A 19210-nucleotide genomic window follows, 5' to 3' on the forward strand; every position below is an offset into this window, starting at 1 on the left:
GTATAGCGATCACAATATATCATGGTGTATCATTACCTATAATAGAATCACATCTCTCACAAAGAAACAACGTTTTAACTTCTTCTCTCCTGTGTGACTCTAGATGGATACGACTGATTTTACGACACACAGGCTTTGATATAGCTTAAACACTTTTGACATACTTGAGACATTATACCATTTGCTGTAGAAGGTATCATGGATAAAGCGAGTGCTATATAGCATTCATCCTCCACAAATAAAAACAAAAAATCTATGAAAACATCGAGATAATACATATACTACACACAGGACCATAATACCATCTTCAACAAATCAGTCATAGTTCACTCATCACAATAGACAGCTCTACAAGTACTTATGTCTTCTTTGAATTCATTGGTCAGCCAAATGGCCATCAATAAATGTGTATTGAAAGCCCTAGAAATCATTCCAGTTCATAACAATGTACAAGCCTTTGATAAGTAGAGCATCCCTTCTCTCCTGAACATGGCCTGTTCTTTAACAGGCCATATATACCGAATACGCCCCAACTATGCAATGACGTTGAAGCAAAGGATAGGCTTGAAATTCAGATAAAGAGACTCCCTTTTGCGTCGTGTACGTGTGTCCATCGCGAATTGACGCATAGTCTCTAAGAACATTTATGCCATTCCATTCCCGCATGCGTTCTCCTGTCGCTCTCTTTACATTCACCACTCTCGCCGTGCTCGTAATCCTGCCGAGCAAAGTGTGACCCTTGGTATCAAGAAAAAAAAATCATTATCTATAAAACGGAGCCATTTCTTTCTTTTCCTTTGTTCGTTGTAATCTATCTACAGCGATTGCTCCATTTACGAATCACCAGGTAGGTTCCAGCTGTAGCCCGATCCGTGCCCTCCAGCAGTAGATGCATAAGAAGCACTCGGAGGATTGTTAAAATTATACCAATTCTGGTGTTGGTTCGATTGCTGCGCATGCTGTGCGTGTTGCGCGTGCTGCTGGGGGACACGCTGATGAGGTGTTTGTTGCTGTTGCTGAATATGTGACGGATATGTCATATAACTTCTGTCTTGCTTCATCCCAGTCTGGCCATGCCGCGATGCCCCAGATTGTGAGCGCATATGAAAGACCTGCCGGGAATCGTGTGACGATTCTGAGCCGCTGTTGTTGAACTCTTGAGCCTGTGCATTCGCTCTTAGGTTCAGATACGATGTCGACTGGTTATGCGAATGATTTCGTTGCGTAGAGCTCGTATAGGGCCCATATGTCTGTGCCCCTGGGCGGTCTCCGGCCGGTATTTCCGTATTAGCCGTCTGCGCAGGCATGGAAGCGGCAGATGTTGTCGCAATTTGGTTGTGGCCATAGCCAGAGTACGGAGCGGAGCCAACTGCGTCTCTCTGATACTGATACGGTTCGTATGAGATTCTATCGGTTGAAGCTGTCTCTGCTCCGCGGGTGCTTGAATAACGGTCATAACTATTATAAGCCGCCGAGCCAGCCATACCCACCTGTTTCTGTAGTCCTGATCGGCGCTTGTTGGGTTGCTGATCGGTGGTAGGTGAGTTGTGAACAGCTCCTCGCTTCGATGGCTGCTTGCCCTTCGGCAGGCTGGTTCGTTGACTGTCATTTCTTGGTGATGCGGCTCCTGTACGCTGTAATGCGGCCGGTGACACGCCTTGTTTCTGAGATACTCCTATAGACGGCTGTTGGGCGTTAGCCGAACGCCAACCGCTGCCCCTAGTAGCAGGTGGTTCTGACAGCCCGTACACAGGCTCATGAGAGTTCTGGTCTTGCATAGAGGTCACCGCTTGTGCTACCACAGCTGCTGCCTGCGTAACGGGGCTATCGTCTCCGGACCATTCCGAAAGTGATCTAGGATTCACTGAGCCATGATGGTCTTCGTCTTGCGCTGACCTTGCCGTCATGTTGCGCCCAGATCCATGATGTGTCGATGACTGGGTTGAGCTTTTCCTTTGGGGTGCCAACGTCTGTTCTGGCATATCCGTCGCTGGCACGTTCGAATAATACGGGCGACCTGAGGGCATGATAAGATTGACAAGATCAGATATGGGCACACCAGCCGTGTGTGATGGTTGTGAAGTACCTGCTTCAGAAACCGCCATAGTTGCCGTCGACGGAAAATAACTTGTCTGTTCATGGTTGGCCTCCCAGCCGGCAACATGTAGGCTGTTTGGTATGACATCTCCAATAGGCATTTGCGTGTGCACATGCTCATCTCCTATGTCGGGGAAGCCCTCTGCGTCGTCATCATCATCCTGTGACTGTTGCTGGCCTTCTAGCTGCGGCTCATCATCCTGTTCTTCACCCAGTGTCTCATCTGCTTCATCTGCCTCTGCTTCATCCTCTATCGTGATTACAGCATTTGACTTTGGTTTTCTGGGCTTAGGAGGTGTGAACTCGCATATAAGACCCGCCTCACGGCATTCGCTACATATCGGCGTTTCTTTTGGACACTACAGATACAATCAGTCAGCAAAAAACACAGTTTCCAGAGATGGGCAGCTGTATCAATGGCTCATCAACTCACCTTTACCCTGCGCTGTTTACACTGAACGCAGGAAGTCCTTGACTTGGCCGGGCCTCGGCGCCTCGTTTTCTTGGCCTCTCCATCAGTCGTTGCTTCTCCAGTCGCCCCATCATCGCCATTACTAGCAGTCTGCTGTTTCTTTCGACTCTTTTTCGTAGGTGTGGGAGTTGCTGTTTGCAGTGCCAGGCCACTGGTTGTAACCGGACCAGATGGATCTTCTTGCACATTACTCTGAGCCGCAGGCGCAGATGAACAGTCTCGAGAGGGTGGCTGAGCAGAGCCTTCCTTACTGCTGGGATGCACGATGCGTAACCGCTCTGCACCGTACCTAATCAGCATATTAAGTGACTCCTTTTGCAGATCTGGAGATTGATTCGCAAAGATGTTGAACTGCTCCGGGGAAAGTGACTCTGGGTCAACGGCCGCCTGCTGAAGCATGGCCACGGCGACATTTCGCCGTCTCTCAGCCTCTTCAGGCGTAACGTTGATAACAAGCTGGCCCGCTGCGGAATTTTGAGCCGTCTGATCAGCCTGGGCTTGCTGCTGCTGTTGGCCGCCATTCGCTTCTCCTTCAGCCTGGCCGGTGAGTAAAGAAGGATCAATCTCCGTTGCGCCTTGCTCCTCAGAAACACCAGCGTCATCCGTTTTCCTCTTTCGTTTTCTCGGTTTTTTGCCCTCGCCATTGGTCGCATTGTCGGTATCTCGCTTTTTCCTCTGTGCGCCTGGCTGTCTCGGCGCTTTGGCTTTCTTTTCTGCTGTAGGAAGAGCGCGTCGTGGTATCAAAGGTTCATACAAGGCTGAAAGCTCCGCTACTGTCCGGTGGAGTGGTAAATGGTCGTATTCGATCGATACAGTTCTAGATTTGCGAGAAAAAGAAATTGTAATGGAACCTCGACAGTCAAAAGCAGGTCGGCCTGAAATTTTGCTGCGTTAGCAGAGGCACACCAAATATTCGCAAAAGCAAAGTCGAGATAGCAAAACGGCAAGACGTGTGAAATGCCATTTAGCATTATGCGGCGGGACATGTTATCGCTCAGCGCTTACTTCCTAGCAGGGGATCAAGTTCCCTGTGTGAATAGTCTGCAACCAGCGTCTTCAGCTGGCTCTTGTTGTGTCGCTGCCAGTGCTCCATGGACCCTTTGCAGATAAAGGTAAAAATCCAGCCGTTTGCGCCTCGCGACGAATCTCGCAGCGCCCACTCGCTTCCATCGACCTGCCCAACTCCCCCAGCAATATGCTTTGCGACAGACGTCTGCAGCACCGGTTCGTCGGACGACTGGTTCATCACAGCCTCATTCACGAGCACCACGCGGGCGACCTGGCCTCCATCAGCGTCCGCAGAGGTGCCCGTCGGCAGAGCGCCTCCCAGCGAAGGGTCCAGCGCGCCCAGTCCCTCCAGCACATTGTTCTCGCTCGCGGACACTCCAAGCGTCAACTCGGCCGAGGCTGCGAGGTCCAGCCTTGTCGCAACCCGCTCGGCTCGAGTGGCGGTGACCTTGCCGTCGAAAACATCGCGAAGCTGCAGCTGCAGCTCTTCGAGGCCAGTGCACGAGCGGCTGTCGAGCTCGGGCTCCTCCTCGCGGAAATTGAAGCTGGCGAGAAAATCCGCCATTGATGGCTCGCCCCACGGCTGGGGGAGCGATTGCGCGCCGCAGCCGAGGTGATCAGGGCGTCGGTTTGAGTCGGTTTTCTGCTGCAGAGTCGGGCTGGGCTGGCAGCGTGTCGTGGGCAGTGGCAGCGGGTTCGCCTGTAACCATGGTGGATTTGGTGATGGTGATGTCGAGCTGCGGTGGCCGAAGCAAGAGGCGCTGGTAGCGGAGTCCCAACACCCGGGGGGTGTGAGCAGGCCATCACGCGTCAAATACAGCCCCACGGTCCCGGCCCGCGTATCTGCGCTGAGTGCAGCCTCGTCCATTGTGAACCACTCCATTGCTATTGGCAGTGGCAGCAGCGGCTGATTATAATAACAATACCTGTAGTATTATCCGCAACAATTGCTATAAAAGGACATTTGTATCCTTTGAACAGGATACATCTTTCACTTCACATGCCGTACGAGATTCATTCACACATCGTGCCACACGTCAGAAGCAAAAATCCTTCAGCTCCTTCACTCAGCTGAACCCAGCATGAACTGAGCGCCATGTGGAATAGACAATGCAACATTTCCCTTGCCTTAATCCCTCAAAGGTGACTGGCCAGTGCATTATACATTTCATAATTGTATCTAACATATTAAGTCCACTTGATGCCCCTGCAGATGCAAACTACTGCCGTGCGGCATCTCATCTCACCTCTTAGCTGTTTTCCTCCACCCACTGCTCAATCCTCTCCACAAGATCGGCCTTTTTACCGCTCGTGCTGAGGCCCTTGGCACCTGCTACGTCCTTCAGCTGCGCCACTGTCATCTTCGATAGGCCTTCGCTCTCAACTGCGGCCTTCAATTGCGCCATGCTAAACGTCGATCCGCTAGGCCGTTCTGCACCCGCCTTTCTCTGCTTCGCGGGGCGCTCTGAGACATTGTCATCTTCTACTTCTCGTTTCAACGACCGGGATCTCGCGGCTCTATCGGCTTCATCCTTCAGTGTCTCGGCCCAGTCCTCCAAATAGCCGCCAGCACGCTTGTTGATGGCTTTGTTTTTAGGCTCAGTCAAGTCTTCGGGCTTGTCTGGCACCTCTTCATCCAGAGCGAGTGTCTGAAGAATTTTATAATGCCACTGTAAAGCTGGATTGGGGTATTTCAGCGGGTTGTACACCCCTTTGGGAAGATTGAGCTGCTGTACAACCACTCTCATTTTCGTCTTAAGATCCTCAGAGCAGTCAAGCCCCCGCTCGGCACTGACGTCTCGTAAATCGTCAGCGGTAGGGAGCGGACAAATCCAAAGTCCGGCTGGCAGATATGGAGTGCCAGAGCCCTCATCAGACTGCTCTCTCGATGGAATTACAGCGGCAAGCACTGGTTGTGAGTTTGACCGCAACACACACCAGGCGATGGCTATCTTCTCACTGTCCAGCAACTTCTGCCAGAGGGCCGAAAATACGCGTGACGACCCGATGTAATCTTCTTCACTTGGGAAGATGAAGGTGGATTTCTTAACGCTCGCCCAGGCGGGAATCAAGTTGCGATTCTTGAAACCGATGATTCGAATGACTGGGGGGCCGTAGTCTCGAATGCTTTTTTGCTCTTCGGGTGTAAAGTATACATACTCGCCACCAAATTTGTAGGCCTTCTTAATCTCTTGTTTCTCGACGGTTCTCGCGCTGTCTTCTGCAACTCGTGTTGTCTCACCTGTTGCGATTTGGGCTTTTTCTCCGTCAAGCCAGATATAACATGTTCGCGCCGGAGTCTGGCGACTCACAACATTGTATCCTTTGACAGTTATCCGCAGCCCAGGGGCGATCTCAAAGGGTAGATGGAAAAGAGCTCTCTTGGGCGACTGCTTAGAGTTGATATTGGAAATTAGGGAATTTAGGAGAGACAGCCCATCGCCAGACTTGGAAGTTCGAACTTCAGTGCCATTGGCTTCGGCATTCACATCACGGTAAACGATGTCCTTGATTCATATTAGCACCATGGTAGAACTGCGGGGGAAAGATGAGTCAAGATAAAATGCATACATCATAAAACTTGCCAAGGTCAAAATTTGACTCTCCTTTGGCAATTGGGAATAGATCGATTGTAATCCCCAAGTCGTATAAATCTTTTGCTCGAACAGCAGCAGCGGATCTCGCCGCCTTATCTGATGCGTGTGGGTCGTCGTTATCAGTTACGATGAATAGTCGCCGGCTACCAAAGTTGGCTGCCTTTGTCGTAAATATCTGATTGGCGCAAAAGAGAACATTTGACATGGAAACCACGTCGGTAGTGGCCGGCTTCAGCACTTCACCTTCGTCTTCTTCCTCTTCGACCAGCGCCCTCAGAGCTTTGACATCGTCGGCAGCAGGAACATCAAGATCTGTGAAGAGGTAGCAATTCGGATACCCAAGGCCGCCGCGGCCATCTTTATCATCTCGGAATTCGGTCTTTTCCGTTCCAAAGAGAAGAATTCCCATCATATCTTTAGGGTTGGAAATGATGCGCTGCTCCATCAGATGGTGGGCGCATTTCAAGGCAGCTTGGAGCGGGCTGTCCTGATCAGCTTTCTTAGAGCTGGAAGCCGGAGGAGGCTCAAGCATTGATGGGCTGACTTCAATGGCTAGCAATACGGCGTCTTTCTGTGCCTTGAAGCTCTGGACAAGCAATGTCAGTGAGATGGTCCCCTGCCCAAGTAGATGCGACTTACAGATTCATCAAGCTCCTGCTCGCCGTCCTCGTCCTCGTCGTTCTCTTCCCTTTTCCAGTCTCGTTGTTTATCTGCCATTGTGAAGAATGATTACAATTGAACGATGACAGATGACTTGTCCGAATTCACAGAATGTCTTTTACATCGCTCACAAGTCCAACTTATTGAGCGAGAGCCAGGCAGCCACTCGACCCAGTCGCCAATGTGGATTCACTGCGCGACCAACAGCTCCCAGGCAAACGCGACAGGCCTAGGCCGAATGCGACGGGATCCGCGAAGTCACGTGATGCGCATCCGAAATACCCATAGTCTAATTGGCCGACGCTTGGGTGGGCTCTGCTAAAAAGATACCTGTTTCCGAGGGTGTACCGAGTAGACCGGCTGCATGTGCTGCAAGTAGCGTCCTAGCAGAATGTCAGGATGATGCTCGATTGCCACTCTCGGAGCTTGCATCCGTGATCTCGGCGCATCGGTGTCTGGCTGTCACAAGTATTCAATTGGAGCTCAATTCCTTCCGCAGTCGAGGATTTTCCCCTCGTCAACCTCCCCAGAACCAGTATCTCGCCATGGCATCAAGAATTTCCACGAGACAATTCGCCAGGGGCCTTTCCCGAGGCTCGTCATCTCCTCTTGTCTCTTCACAGCTATCGAACCATGCCCGGTATTTGGCTACCCCAGCCCATCCCGTGACGCAAGATGCGACGGGCTCCAAGGGACCAACGGCCATGGTCTTTCTCAACATGGGCGGACCTTCTACGCTCCCTGAAGTAGGAAGCTTTCTAAGTCGACTTTTTGTATGCCACTTTCCACATCATTTACTTGGTGTTATTTCGGTGACGTGGTGCTAATCATGGGTTGAACAGGCCGACGGTGACTTGATTCCATTGGGCAGACTGCAGTCATATATCGGGCCATTGATCTCGGCGCGAAGAACACCAAAGATCGTGAAGCAGTATGACGCTATTGGAGGCGGCTCACCGATTCGAAAATGGTCAGAGTACCAGAACGAAGAAATGTGCAAGATTCTGGACAAGATCTCGCCGGAGACTGCGCCGCACAAGCCATACGTCGCTTTCCGCTACGCAGATCCATTGACCGAGGAGATGTATCACAAGCTGCTGGCAGATGGCTTTGGAAATGGCAAGGGTGGCAGAGCTGTCGCCTTCACCCAATATCCGCAATATTCCTGCTCCACGACCGGCAGCAGTCTCAACGAGCTGTGGAAATGGCGCCAGAGACTGGAAGGCAAGACGGCTTCAGAAACTGGCAATGGTACCATCAACTGGAGCGTCATTGACCGGTGGCCTACTCATCCTGGCCTTGTGGAGGCGGTTGCCCAGAATATCGAAGCAAAGTTGCTAGAGTACCCCGAGGAGCGGAGGAGCAAGGCCATTCTCCTCTTTTCAGCGCACAGCTTGCCTATGACAGTAGTCAACAGAGGTAATTCTCTTATATCCTCTTGTTTCCCCTTTTTCTTTCCCATACTGACTAGTCGAATAGGTGACCCATATCCGGGCGAAGTTGCCGCTACTGTTCAAGCAGTGATGGAACGACTAAAGTTTTCCAACCCTTACAGACTATGCTGGCAATCGCAGGTCGGCCCGCAGCCTTGGCTGGGACCCCAGACGTCTCACACGGTGGAAAACTACATTGAAAAGGGCCAAAAGGACCTGCTTCTCATTCCCATTGCATTCACCTCTGACCACATTGAAACGCTCTATGAGCTCGACATTGAAGTCATTGGTGAGAGCGGCCACACTGATACCGTCAAGCGAGCGGACAGCTTGAACGGCAGCCCGGTGTTCATCAAAGGGCTTGCGGACCTCGCAAAGTCACATCTTGATTCTGGGGTGGCGTGCTCGCAACAGATGGGCCTCCGATGTCCCGCATGCAAGAGCGAGAGATGTGCAGAATCCAAAAAGTTCTTTGCTAGCCAGCAGGCCGCGATTTCGTCCGTATAAGGTTGATTATAGCAGCTGGGTCAGGAAAAAAGAAATATGGGGTGGGTTTGGGAAAGCATAGTATCTGCAATACTAGTATATACCACCAGTCCACCTCCTCATCGTAATAGCCAATGGTACAGATCCTGTACTTCGTTTCAAAAATTAGATAGGGACTGAGTTGTAGGCAAAGGGCGTTGTAGGTATAAAGTCGGCATACCGTATAGACTTGATAGACATAATCACCACCCATGGCACAAATGCGCGCGTAGCTCGGCAATTCATGGTTACAAGCCCGATTTTCCACGCCTGAGTGGCTGCAGAATGTGGACATCTCGATCCGATGATGCCCCGTCAGAGGAGCTCCATACTCTCGGTATGCAATCATCCGGCCGAGTCCTGTTCATACGAAGATAAAGACGCTTCAGTTGAAGCATATACTCCATGTTCATACAAGCAGATGCGGCGCAGCTTACAGCACCTAGAAAGACGGGACGCTGACCTCTAGGCGCAGATGTCTAGCTGCAGATGGTGGCTGGAATACGATCCCGTCCGCTGCAGCTCACTGGCCAGTCACGGTAGAGTGTGGCCATATCTCAGCAGAGATGCTCCGGTGACACCACCTGCCTAATTGTATCCCGTCTGATAAGCCAGTCATGTTTACATAAGGTACATTACGGGCGTACAGCAGGCAGAACATCTGACGGCGTAGACATGAAAGAAAAGACGATCATACTCTTACAGTAAATGCACAAAACACCGAGCAAAAGAGAAGAGAGAAAAGGCAAAGACGCACTACCGATGGAGCCACTTTCTCTTCACCATGTGGGGATGAGATTGTCTTGCGTGTGGGGCGCTCCCAGACGGCTCTAATTTTAATTCTTGTGTAGATCATATGTGAGGAGGCAAAAGCTGCTAGGCTGTCAGTGGCTGGCGGTTATCGTGTGGATGTCGTGTTTCTGCAGGCATCATGCACGCGGCCGTATTCTCTTTGGTTTCTTTGACCTAGATATCGATGTATGAAAAGGCGAGCGTTGATGTCTTACTGTACGCCATCCAATACGATGGTCGATATGCTCGCTTTTCCGGGTTATAGGCCGCCAGCTCAATGCTCTGTAGCTTCAACATGTTAACATTCACATGCCGCACCAAGAAAAACAAAAGCTTGTCAGAGAGCGTCGTCAGGGAATTCGATAAACATTTCCAAACCAACAGTGTTCACTGTCCATGCATACTACCTGCAGCAGCATCCCAGAGCTGATGGACGTTCCATGCTACCCTGCAATTCTGAAATAGGATACTACCAGATTTCAATGTCTTGGATATTAATTACTGCTCCCAGTAGATACTACTGCGTCGGATATTAGCACGCGCAAGGGTACTGGGCATAGGGTTCGCGAGGCCTTGCCAGTGAGCCGTTGTCGTTGTTTCACAGCAGTCGCTACATTATCCCAGCAGTTCCAACGCAGAACTGCAATTTGGTTCGACATTGGCGACAAGGAGACTGTCTCAGCCGACAGAGATGTTCCGGGAGTTTGTTCCTCGGAACGTGACCCGGACGCCTTTATTCCGTTGATGACTGACACCTCGTTTGGTAGTGCAGACGGGCAGCGCCTGGCGTGGCAAATGAAGAGTGAGCTTCCCAGCCTATAAATAGCAGGTAGGCATCGCAGGCAATAAGCAGACGTTATGCTTGGGAAGCCGCAATACGAGCAAAGGAGAAGCGCGAGTGCGGAGCAATCTGGTGGAAAAAGAAGCACATGGAGGCTGGAGCTCCTGAAATTAAGTGATATACGGAGTACATTAGGCACTGGTGCTAGCATTGCCGTACCTGGCCGGTACCTGTACTCGGACCATGTCACGTCGTTCCGGGTGACACTTGAGATTTGATTCGCGCGTTCCGAGACGAAGCCATAATTTTGCCAGCTCGGTCAATGCCGCGTCTCTGGCCCCTTCGAGTCTAAGGCAAGCAAACGGCAGAAACCTTTTTGAGTTTTTCAGCCACCTGCATGGCGCTTCTATATCCTCAGGGTCCAAAGCAAAAAGTACTAGCACAGGTAACTCTAAGACAACATCGGCGTCTTGCTCCAGCCAAGTACCTAGGCCAAGCCCGATCCGTGAGGCGCCACAGAGCAGCGGGTTGTGTGGCTGCGGCCAATTAGCGGCGCCCTACCGCAAGCCATGCCCTGGACCTCTGCTAATTGTCCAGCGCACCAGGCCATCGGTCCCCTGGCGGACTAGGCCTATCGCGGCCTAGCCCGCTAATGCACCCCCTTTTACCATATTTACCACGCCTGGTTTGAAGCGAGCAGCTGCTAACACTGCTGGAAGCTCGTATGCCAGCAGCGGTCGCAGTGTATTACAGGCACAGCAGCAGCCGTAGCACGAGTACCCGTACCCCGAGCCCCGTGGCAGCAGCGGCGGCCAGTCGCGTACCGATACCACTGTAATTCAATTCAGGCCAGTGGAGTCGCTGCTCTCCCCAGGGGGTCGCTGCCGCAACTGCTGCACAGTCTGGCCCGGCCAAGGAACTCAGAAATTCCTCCCCGTCATCACCCCCGAAATTATCTTCCTCCTCAAACTTTGGCCTCGTTGCACTTCACTTCACTTCTTCACTCCTCCCGTCATTGCTACTTCCCCTCTGGCCGGTTGAGCGCCTTGACATTTGTTCTTTCAATTCACCGCGGTCGTTTCTGCCTCTTCAACACTATTTCTTCGAGCCCATTGACACGCGTCGTTATCTGCTTAGGGTCTCAGCGCATTTTCTCCTTTGGTAGGTCCTTTGCCCGCTCGTTTCCACTCGAATCTCGTGCACGGCGCCAGCAGCACAGCTTCAGAATCTTGGCCAGAGCCAGAGCCGCGCCGAGGACGCCCTCTTCGGTTGCTTTCCCCCACGCGCGCGAGCTGCTGCCTCCCCTCTCCTGGAGCTTGAAGCCACGAAGCTGCTGCTGTCGACGTGGCTCCTGGCTGTTCTGCGGCACTCCACCTCCCTGAGATGGCCTCACAGCTAACCAATCGCGTAGACACTCGTGCCTTCTTACCATTCTTTATTTAACCTTTCTTCGGACGCTCTTTATACATCACTATGGGTAAGATATTTCCTTCTTTGGGCTGTGCATGGCTCTGCGTGCATCGTGCAGGCGGCGAGGCAAGAGGCAATCTGGACGTGCCACGAGGCGCTTCACCACGGCAGCGGCCTTGAGCAACACGAAGCATTGGTGCCTCCTTTTCCTACACACAACAACTTTTCGCGTTCTTCTTCCCGTAGCCACATTTCGTTCCTCACCATCTACTGTTTCTTGGGTCGCTTTTTTTGGGCAAAGCAACAACATTTCCGCTCCTTCAAGTACAAGTTCCTTGTATCCGATTTTTTGTAATTCGACATGACGTTCGATCTGGTTCACCAAGTCAAATCGCGGGCTCGCAGCCTCCAGCTCGACAAAAGCACTCTGTCGCCGGCAATGGTTGCTCTGGAACAAGTTGCGTCACATGCTCAGTCAACGAAGCGACTCAGCAGCCTGTCATCGAATGGACAAACTGCAACAACCAGCATTCCGGTGCCCGCATTTGTTCCCGCAACCATTCGCCGCTACCGCAGTATGCTGGAAGTTGAGGAGCCGCCCAAACTTGGACCCCTGAACCCAGTGTCTTTCGAAGAACTATACGCAACCCCCTTGCAATCTTCCATGGGATCTTCTGATGATTACGACCCGAGCTCTGTCCAGTCAACGAGATCATGTTCTGAGAACACGAGTCTGCCGGCTACGGTTGAATGCCGAGGAGCTGAGTTGTCCAGTCAGATGCCTACAGATTCTCGCCTCTCGCCTTGCCATGCACAATCATGTACGATAGTCACAAAATCAAGAGGGCTAACACTTGGTTTATTTAGCTTCCAACGGTGCCGAATCACCACAGGGCGTGGCTTCGCCTCCTCCTGGTAAGTCTCGTGCTTCGGTACGCAATTTGCAGCATGGCTTTGTTTCTAACTTTAACACAATAGTCTCTCCTGCGATCGCCGCCGCTGCTGACAACAAGAACATTGTTCGACGAAAGCTGACTGGCTATGTTGGATTCGCCAACCTCCCCAACCAGTGGCACCGTAAGAGTGTGCGAAAGGGTTTCAACTTCAATGTGATGGTTGTTGGTGAATCTGGCCTGGGCAAGTCGACCCTCGTCAACACTCTTTTCAACACGTCTCTGTACCCCCCCAAGGAGCGCAAGGCGCCTAGCCTGGACATCATTCCCAAGACTGTCACCATCCAATCCATCAGTGCCGATATCGAGGAGGCCGGCGTCCGCCTGCGCCTGACCGTTGTCGACACCCCCGGCTTTGGCGACTTCGTTAACAACGATGAGTCTTGGCGCCCTATTGTCGACAACATTGAGCAGCGCTTCGACGCCTACCTGGACGCTGAGAACAAGGTTAACCGAATGAACATTGTCGACAACCGAATCCACGCCTGTGTCTTCTTCATCCAGCCTACTGGCCACTCGCTGAAGCCCTTGGATATCGAGGTTATGCGACGCCTTCACACCAAGGTCAACCTTATTCCTGTCATTGCCAAGTCCGACACCCTGACGGACGAGGAAATTGCCAGCTTCAAGGCCCGAGTAAGTTGAACCTCACTCTCTTTTTGACGTGTAGCGGTTTTGATAGCATGGGATGATTTGCTAATGTGTACGCTTCTCCAGATCCTGGCCGATATCAAGTACCACGGCATCCAGATTTTCGAGGGCCCCCGATATGAGCTCGATGACGAAGAGACCATTGCCGAGAACAACGAAATCATGTCCAAGGTCCCCTTCGCCGTTGTTGGCGCCACCAACGAGATCAAGACTGCTGATGGCCGCAAGGTCCGTGGTCGTGAGTACCCCTGGGGTATCATCGAGGTTGACAACGAGGAGCACTGCGACTTTGTCAAGCTTCGCCAGATGCTCATCCGAACACACATGGAAGAGCTCAAGGAGCACACCAACAACACCCTGTACGAGAACTACAGAACCGACAAGCTGCTCGCCATGGGTGTTTCCCAAGATCCTAGTGTATTCAAGGAGGTCAACCCTGCCGTCAAGCAGGAGGAGGAGCGTGCCCTACACGAGCAGAAGCTCGCCAAGATGGAGGCCGAGATGAAGATGGTCTTCCAACAGAAGGTGGCGGAGAAGGAGAGCAAACTCAAACAATCAGAAGAGGAGCTCTACGCACGCCACCGGGAAATGAAGGAGCAGCTCGATCGCCAGCGCCTAGAACTGGAAGACAAGAAACAGCGCGTCGAGAGCGGGCGACCGATAGAGAAGGAGGGCAAGCGAAAGGGATTCTCTCTGCGATAAACCAGTCCCAATGCCTCCCCCTGCTCACCACTCTCGACTTGCCACTTGCTTTCCTGCATGATCAATATCAGAATATCCATGATGTCCATACAATATCTGCTCGACGCCTTTCCTTTTTCAGTTTTCGATTCTTTGTCTTTTTTTATGTCGCGTCCTTGTCGTCACTTTATTTTAATCATAAACTCATATAATCGCAGCCAAGAAAAGTTTGTCTTCCAGAGGGCGGGCAAGGGAACAAAAACCTTTGTTATGAAAAACTGGTCGTGCAGGGTGGGAAGGAGTGCAGACTATGAAAACATTGCAAATCTTGACTTGGTATGGTGGTCGCATCCAAAAATAGGGAGTCGGGGTTCTTTTATGGGAGGGGCGTCTTTGCTATCTACCGGGCCATCGTCCTAAAGGGGTGAAGCAGGACGATGCTCCTAGAGAAGAGTCACAGGCAAACTAATTAATGTCCTCCTGCCGCTTGGTACAGCTGTTGGGGGAGGGTTGGGGGCCGCCGTGCGGAAAGTCACTCATTATTCATTCCCTACACGAATTGTCACTTTATGCTTTCCTTGAAATCTATGTCAGGCAGAGATATGGCCGAAAATACCCTGCGTCTCCCGTCTATTCCCCTCGGCATGCCTTCAGATGGTTTCTGTTATCTGTCTGGATGGAACAGCGGATTTGAATTTGGCTGGAGCAAATGGACGGCTGGAGGAGGGTTGAAATCAGCAACTGTTGTATTTTAGTGGCGTGGTTGACGTCTCAACACGCGACGATATGTCTAGGCTTGTTTGTCGTAATTTCCTAGCTAGTTTGATTTTACTCTCTATTTTCTTTTTTTCTCTAAACGTTTTGGCTGTATGCTCGTGCGAGTGAAGATGTTACATGTTCCCAAAATTCACACAGAATCCTGGCCTGATGTCAAGAGTGCCTCGCCCATATTTGAAGGCTGCGCGTCGTAAGAGGAGAGAATAGCGTGTGGTTGTTTGTTTGAAAGTGATTCCGCTAGCTAGATGACATTCGTCTCGGCATTCTTTGTTTGAGTCTCTTTGTTATTTTTGTTTCGTTTATGATTTGTTTTTTTTTTAACTGTTTATATCCTTTTAGTCCTTAATTATTGCGTATAAAATAGTATGATGTGGTCTTCATGTTTTCACCTCCGTTTCGCGTTCCGCAGCAAGAAAGCGCCGACGACGCCGGCAGCGATGCCAATGCCGCTAATGATGGCGACGCCTAAGAGGCCCTCCTTGGCGACCTTGTCGTCGATGAGCTGGCGCAGGTCGGTGGCCTGGAGGTTGGCGGGCTCCTTGTCGAGGAGCAAGTCGTTGTAGCGACGGGCCTCGCCGTAGTTGCCGAGCTTGTAGTTGCCGAGGGCGAGGTAGTAGAGGCATTCGCGGCGGCGCTCGGGGGAGACGCGGAAGATGTCGGAGAGGAGGCGAACGCCGAGCTGTTGGTCGTTGCGGTTGTTTGATTTGACGAGGCCCTGTTTGATGATACAGAGTAAGTAAGAAGGAGGGATGCGCGCGATTATAGATGAAGGAGGGATCGGGAGACAAACCCAGGCGTAGTTGAATTTGGTTTGGACGCCGACCATTTCGCCTTCTTTCTCGAACTGGGCGCGCAGGACGCTGAGCTCTGAAGGGTTCAGAGGGCTGGAGAGCGGTTAGATTATGATGCGATCTTTGCGCGGCGCAAAAAAGCGAGGAAGCGAGGAGGAGAGGAGATGTTACGAACGTCTCTGCATCGAGGGCGTCTGTCATGTTGGAGCAAGGTCAGTTAGCTGAGATGAGGTTCTTCAATGATGATGTGCGTCGCAATGTTGCTGGTGAAACGGCAGCGCAAAAGAGAGGCGAGCGCTTTGCGTCGAGAGAGCTGAAGAGGGAACAAGGCTAAGGAGGGTCCGCGTCTTACAGGGGAGTTCTGTAACCATTTTGCTAGGATTCTCGGGTGAGAAGGGAACTTTAGTACTAGGTATACGTATACGATGCGGCGCAAACGAAGGCTCAACTTTTGTTTGAGCTGAGGACGAGGAGAATAGAGGGAAGCAAGGGAGGCGTAAGGTGGCGAAGGATGCCGAGGTCGCTCGTTGATTTCGGTCGATGAGAAGAACTGAAAAAGTAGTAGGGGTTAAGTATTCAAGAAGCGAGACCAGAGGAGGGGGTTGAGGAGCTAATGAAGTAGGATGCAAGGGAGAGAAGGGAAGAAGATTGAATAAAGTAGAGCTGATCGCTTAAGCCGTTGGCGTAGGTATGACTTTCGGCTTTGGAACCGTTTGGTCTCGTGAGTTTTGCCAATGCGGCTTGGCTCTTTGCTTGGAAACAAGATCAAGCTTGGCTTGCGCAAATTTGTGGCTGGAGGGGAGGTACCTTGGCAGTGTGGCGTACCTAGCTGGAGGGGAGATGACGTGGGGTGATTGGGAGCTGTGGCTTGTTGGCCGATTTAGTGGTCGTCCCTGGAGACAGGGCTGCAATATGGAGTGCGTGTTTCTTGGCTAAGCAACTGGTTCGCTTTTTCATCGTTGTCGACTTTTTTTGGTACGCCACTGCGATTTATGTTGAGCAACTGTTATTACTTTCAACCCGCGAGCAGTCAGAAGAAGAAGAAGACTTTTCGAAAACATTTCCCGAAATTTGAATAGGTGCGCAGCTGCTAAGCGTTGAACAACCGCCACAATGCTTCTCGCCGAGGATCCAGCTACCGTATGTTTTTTTGAACGAAAGAATCAAGGGTTATCCATGCTTATCTCCCTCACAGCTCATCCACCACACAATCAACAACTTCAACATCCAGCCCGACAAGCTCGCCGTCGGCCGCATCGGCGAATCGCTCTCGACGCTGCAGCAGGCCCGCGAGCTGCACGTCCGCGACTCCGACTCGACGCTCAAGAAGCTCTCGCGGCAGCTCAACACCATCAACGCGCAGCACGACGAGCTGATTTCGTCGCACTCCTTTTCCGACCACGCGTCGACCATTTCGCGCCTCGACACGCACAAGTTCCGCGTTGCCAAAGCGGCGTCCGACGCTGAGATGGAGGCCGAGCGATTGGCGCAGCAGGCGGCTGATTTGGCGGCACGGCTGCAGGAGCTGGAGCTGCAGGGCGTGGAGGGGTCTGAGGAGAGCCGGAGGCGAGATCCTGTGGACGATGAGGTGTTGCTAAGACTAAAAGTGTATCGCAGCTTGGGGATTGAGATTGAGAGGGATGAAAAGGATGGGGAGTGGGCGCGGGCGGTGATTCGGAATGATAGGAAGGGGGATGTGCATGTGGTGAATATGGACAAGAAGTTTTCGCGGTACTTTTACGCGAATTACTTTTGGCAGTCAATCTGATGGATTGGTGGGATATTGGTTTTTTTGGTGTTAGTGGCTGCTTGTTTCTGGTTGGGGGGGTTTTTTTTATTCGGGAAGATACCATTACGAGGAGTTGGACACTGTTTATGTTTTTGAACATGCGGCGTTTGGAGACATCTGTTGAAAACGATAACAAAGCTCAGGATTTGAAAAATTCAAAAGTATATATCAAATGGAGTACATCGATGTCCATTTTAATTGAACAAATTGCTATGAAGGAGAGAAGTAGAAAGAATAAAATCACAGTATAAATCTAACAAATTTGCAAACTGCAGGCTCCTGATCTTTTGCTTAAAAACGCCCAGTCCAATATCCCCATCCGTGCCGTTGCGCCATGGTACTCAATTTGAGTACAGATTATCATCAACTCAACCTATTTCCGGAGTGATAAGAGTATAGAGAGAAAATCATCCATAGTCTGATAAATTTTTTTAGGTCCTAAACCATTCCACTTTCCATAATCATCATCATCATCACCAAGATAGATAACTCGCAACGCTTGTTCTCTTCTCACGATATCCGAAACAACATTACGGGAGATTCCTTTTGACTGCTTTGGAGTATGTCATGAGAGGAAAATATCCATCGCTGTGATTGTTGCCCGACCCAAGACGCGGCGCTGCCGACGGTGCCCGGACCCTGGAGCTGTTTGGCGACGGCGTCGTCAGGAGCATCTTCTCGGGGCTCCGGGTGCGGCCCTTCATCATGAGAAAGCCGCTCTCGGGCGACCTGCTGGTCGGGCCGCCGGATGCGGTGCGCCGGTGATGCCTGTCGTGCGACCGGTCGTGCAGCAGCTCGGAGCGACAATTGATGGTGGTCCAGGCGTCGTTGTCGTCGTCGTCTCCAAGGCGCCAGCCGCCAACGCCCTCAAAGTCTCGCTCGGCGCCGACGCTGGGGATGAGGCCGAGGCCAATGTCGCTGGCGGGCGTGGCGGTGCCGGAGTAGACGGACGAGCTGGGCCGGCGGCGGCGGTGCCTCTTGAGCAGCGTGGACGAGGCGGACGGGCTGACGCTGTTGGCGCGGCTGCCGATGGAGGACGACGACGATGGCGTCCGTAGGGGCCGAAGATGGGAGTTTTTGCTGCTGGTGATGAAGCCGCTGCTGCTCTCGGCGAGGTGGGCGAGGGATTGCGACACGAGAGAGAGGGCGATGTCGAGGTAGACGACGAAGACGCGGAAGATGAGGATGGAGAAGGCAAAGGTGGTGGTGATGCCGGCGAAGATGGCGAGCGGGATGGTGGTGATGAGGAGCAAGGGCACGACGCAGGCGTAGAGAGGATTGAGGAGCGCCATTTGAGAGAAGTGAATCTCAAAATGTGTGGATTTTTCTGTTAATCAAATGTGGGCGCAGGTTGATGGGGTCATGACATGGCTGAGGATTCGTTGTTTGTGAGTGAATGTTTTGATGAAGTTGGTATTGATCGTCGTTGGTGAGGTGAATGCTCAAATGTCTTATAAAAAGAAATTGAAGTGAGAAGAGCAGAGAATAGCAGAGCAGAGCACGCGACAGACACGCCAAGACAAGAGAAAAGTATCAATGGACAAAAAAATGAAACAGCACAGGCCAAAAGAGGGAAGAGATAAATTCCAATCAAGCCGTCTTTGGATTTTTATGCGTGTTACAGAGGGAAGCGCAAAAAGGGAGGCTGCGATAAGAAGCTTTAACAACGGGCCATGAAACTTTGAGACGAGTTCTGAGCAGGGGGCCAAATGGGAACGGCTAAGCACATGTATGTATATAAAAACGCGGCAGTGGGTCGTCAGCAAAGAGCGATAAGGGAAAATCAAATTGTT

At 51.7% G+C, this 19210-nt stretch overlaps 8 protein-coding genes across 8 annotated transcripts; 3 read left to right on the forward strand and 5 right to left on the reverse strand.

Annotated features, from left to right (window-relative positions):
- Positions 1-833: 833 nt before the first annotated feature.
- TGAM01_v207551 (ATP-dependent DNA helicase 2 subunit 1) lies at positions 834-4445 on the reverse strand (the record flags this gene model as incomplete). Its single annotated transcript, XM_024550120.1, has 3 exons — positions 834-2456; positions 2531-3444; positions 3575-4445. The coding sequence occupies 3 exons, from the start codon at positions 4443-4445 to the stop codon at positions 834-836; spliced, it is 3408 nt and encodes a 1135-aa protein (XP_024405140.1).
- Positions 4446-4827: 382 nt separating this feature from the next.
- TGAM01_v207552 (hypothetical protein) lies at positions 4828-6891 on the reverse strand (the record flags this gene model as incomplete). Its single annotated transcript, XM_018805586.1, has 3 exons — positions 4828-6084; positions 6149-6760; positions 6814-6891. 3 exons carry the CDS (start codon positions 6889-6891, stop codon positions 4828-4830), a joined length of 1947 nt encoding a protein of 648 aa, XP_018661246.1.
- Positions 6892-7379: 488 nt separating this feature from the next.
- On the forward strand, positions 7380-8774 carry TGAM01_v207553 (ferrochelatase; the record flags this gene model as incomplete). The annotated part of the gene is made up of 3 exons (XM_018805587.1): positions 7380-7607; positions 7677-8253; positions 8314-8774. The coding sequence occupies 3 exons, from the start codon at positions 7380-7382 to the stop codon at positions 8772-8774; spliced, it is 1266 nt and encodes a 421-aa protein (XP_018661247.1).
- A 2732-nt stretch (positions 8775-11506) lies between these two features.
- On the reverse strand, positions 11507-11797 carry TGAM01_v207554 (hypothetical protein; the record flags this gene model as incomplete). Its single annotated transcript, XM_018805588.1, has 2 exons — positions 11507-11743; positions 11795-11797. 2 exons carry the CDS (start codon positions 11795-11797, stop codon positions 11507-11509), a joined length of 240 nt encoding a protein of 79 aa, XP_018661248.1.
- A 339-nt stretch (positions 11798-12136) lies between these two features.
- Positions 12137-14081, forward strand: TGAM01_v207555 (septin; the record flags this gene model as incomplete). The annotated part of the gene is made up of 4 exons (XM_024550121.1): positions 12137-12596; positions 12643-12690; positions 12754-13364; positions 13446-14081. 4 exons carry the CDS (start codon positions 12137-12139, stop codon positions 14079-14081), a joined length of 1755 nt encoding a protein of 584 aa, XP_024405141.1.
- A 1141-nt stretch (positions 14082-15222) lies between these two features.
- TGAM01_v207556 (mitochondria fission 1 protein) lies at positions 15223-15829 on the reverse strand (the record flags this gene model as incomplete). The annotated part of the gene is made up of 2 exons (XM_024550122.1): positions 15223-15721; positions 15804-15829. 2 exons carry the CDS (start codon positions 15827-15829, stop codon positions 15223-15225), a joined length of 525 nt encoding a protein of 174 aa, XP_024405142.1.
- A 912-nt stretch (positions 15830-16741) lies between these two features.
- TGAM01_v207557 (hypothetical protein) lies at positions 16742-17396 on the forward strand (the record flags this gene model as incomplete). The annotated part of the gene is made up of 2 exons (XM_018805591.1): positions 16742-16768; positions 16824-17396. 2 exons carry the CDS (start codon positions 16742-16744, stop codon positions 17394-17396), a joined length of 600 nt encoding a protein of 199 aa, XP_018661251.1.
- A 551-nt stretch (positions 17397-17947) lies between these two features.
- Positions 17948-18709, reverse strand: TGAM01_v207558 (hypothetical protein; the record flags this gene model as incomplete). The annotated part of the gene is made up of 1 exon (XM_018805592.1): positions 17948-18709. The coding sequence occupies one exon, from the start codon at positions 18707-18709 to the stop codon at positions 17948-17950; it is 762 nt and encodes a 253-aa protein (XP_018661252.1).
- Positions 18710-19210: the final 501 nt, after the last annotated feature.

This window comes from Trichoderma gamsii, assembly GCF_001481775.2.
Source record: "Trichoderma gamsii strain T6085 chromosome Unknown Scaffold_28.2, whole genome shotgun sequence".
NCBI classification, from domain to species: Eukaryota; Fungi; Ascomycota; class Sordariomycetes; order Hypocreales; family Hypocreaceae; genus Trichoderma; species Trichoderma gamsii.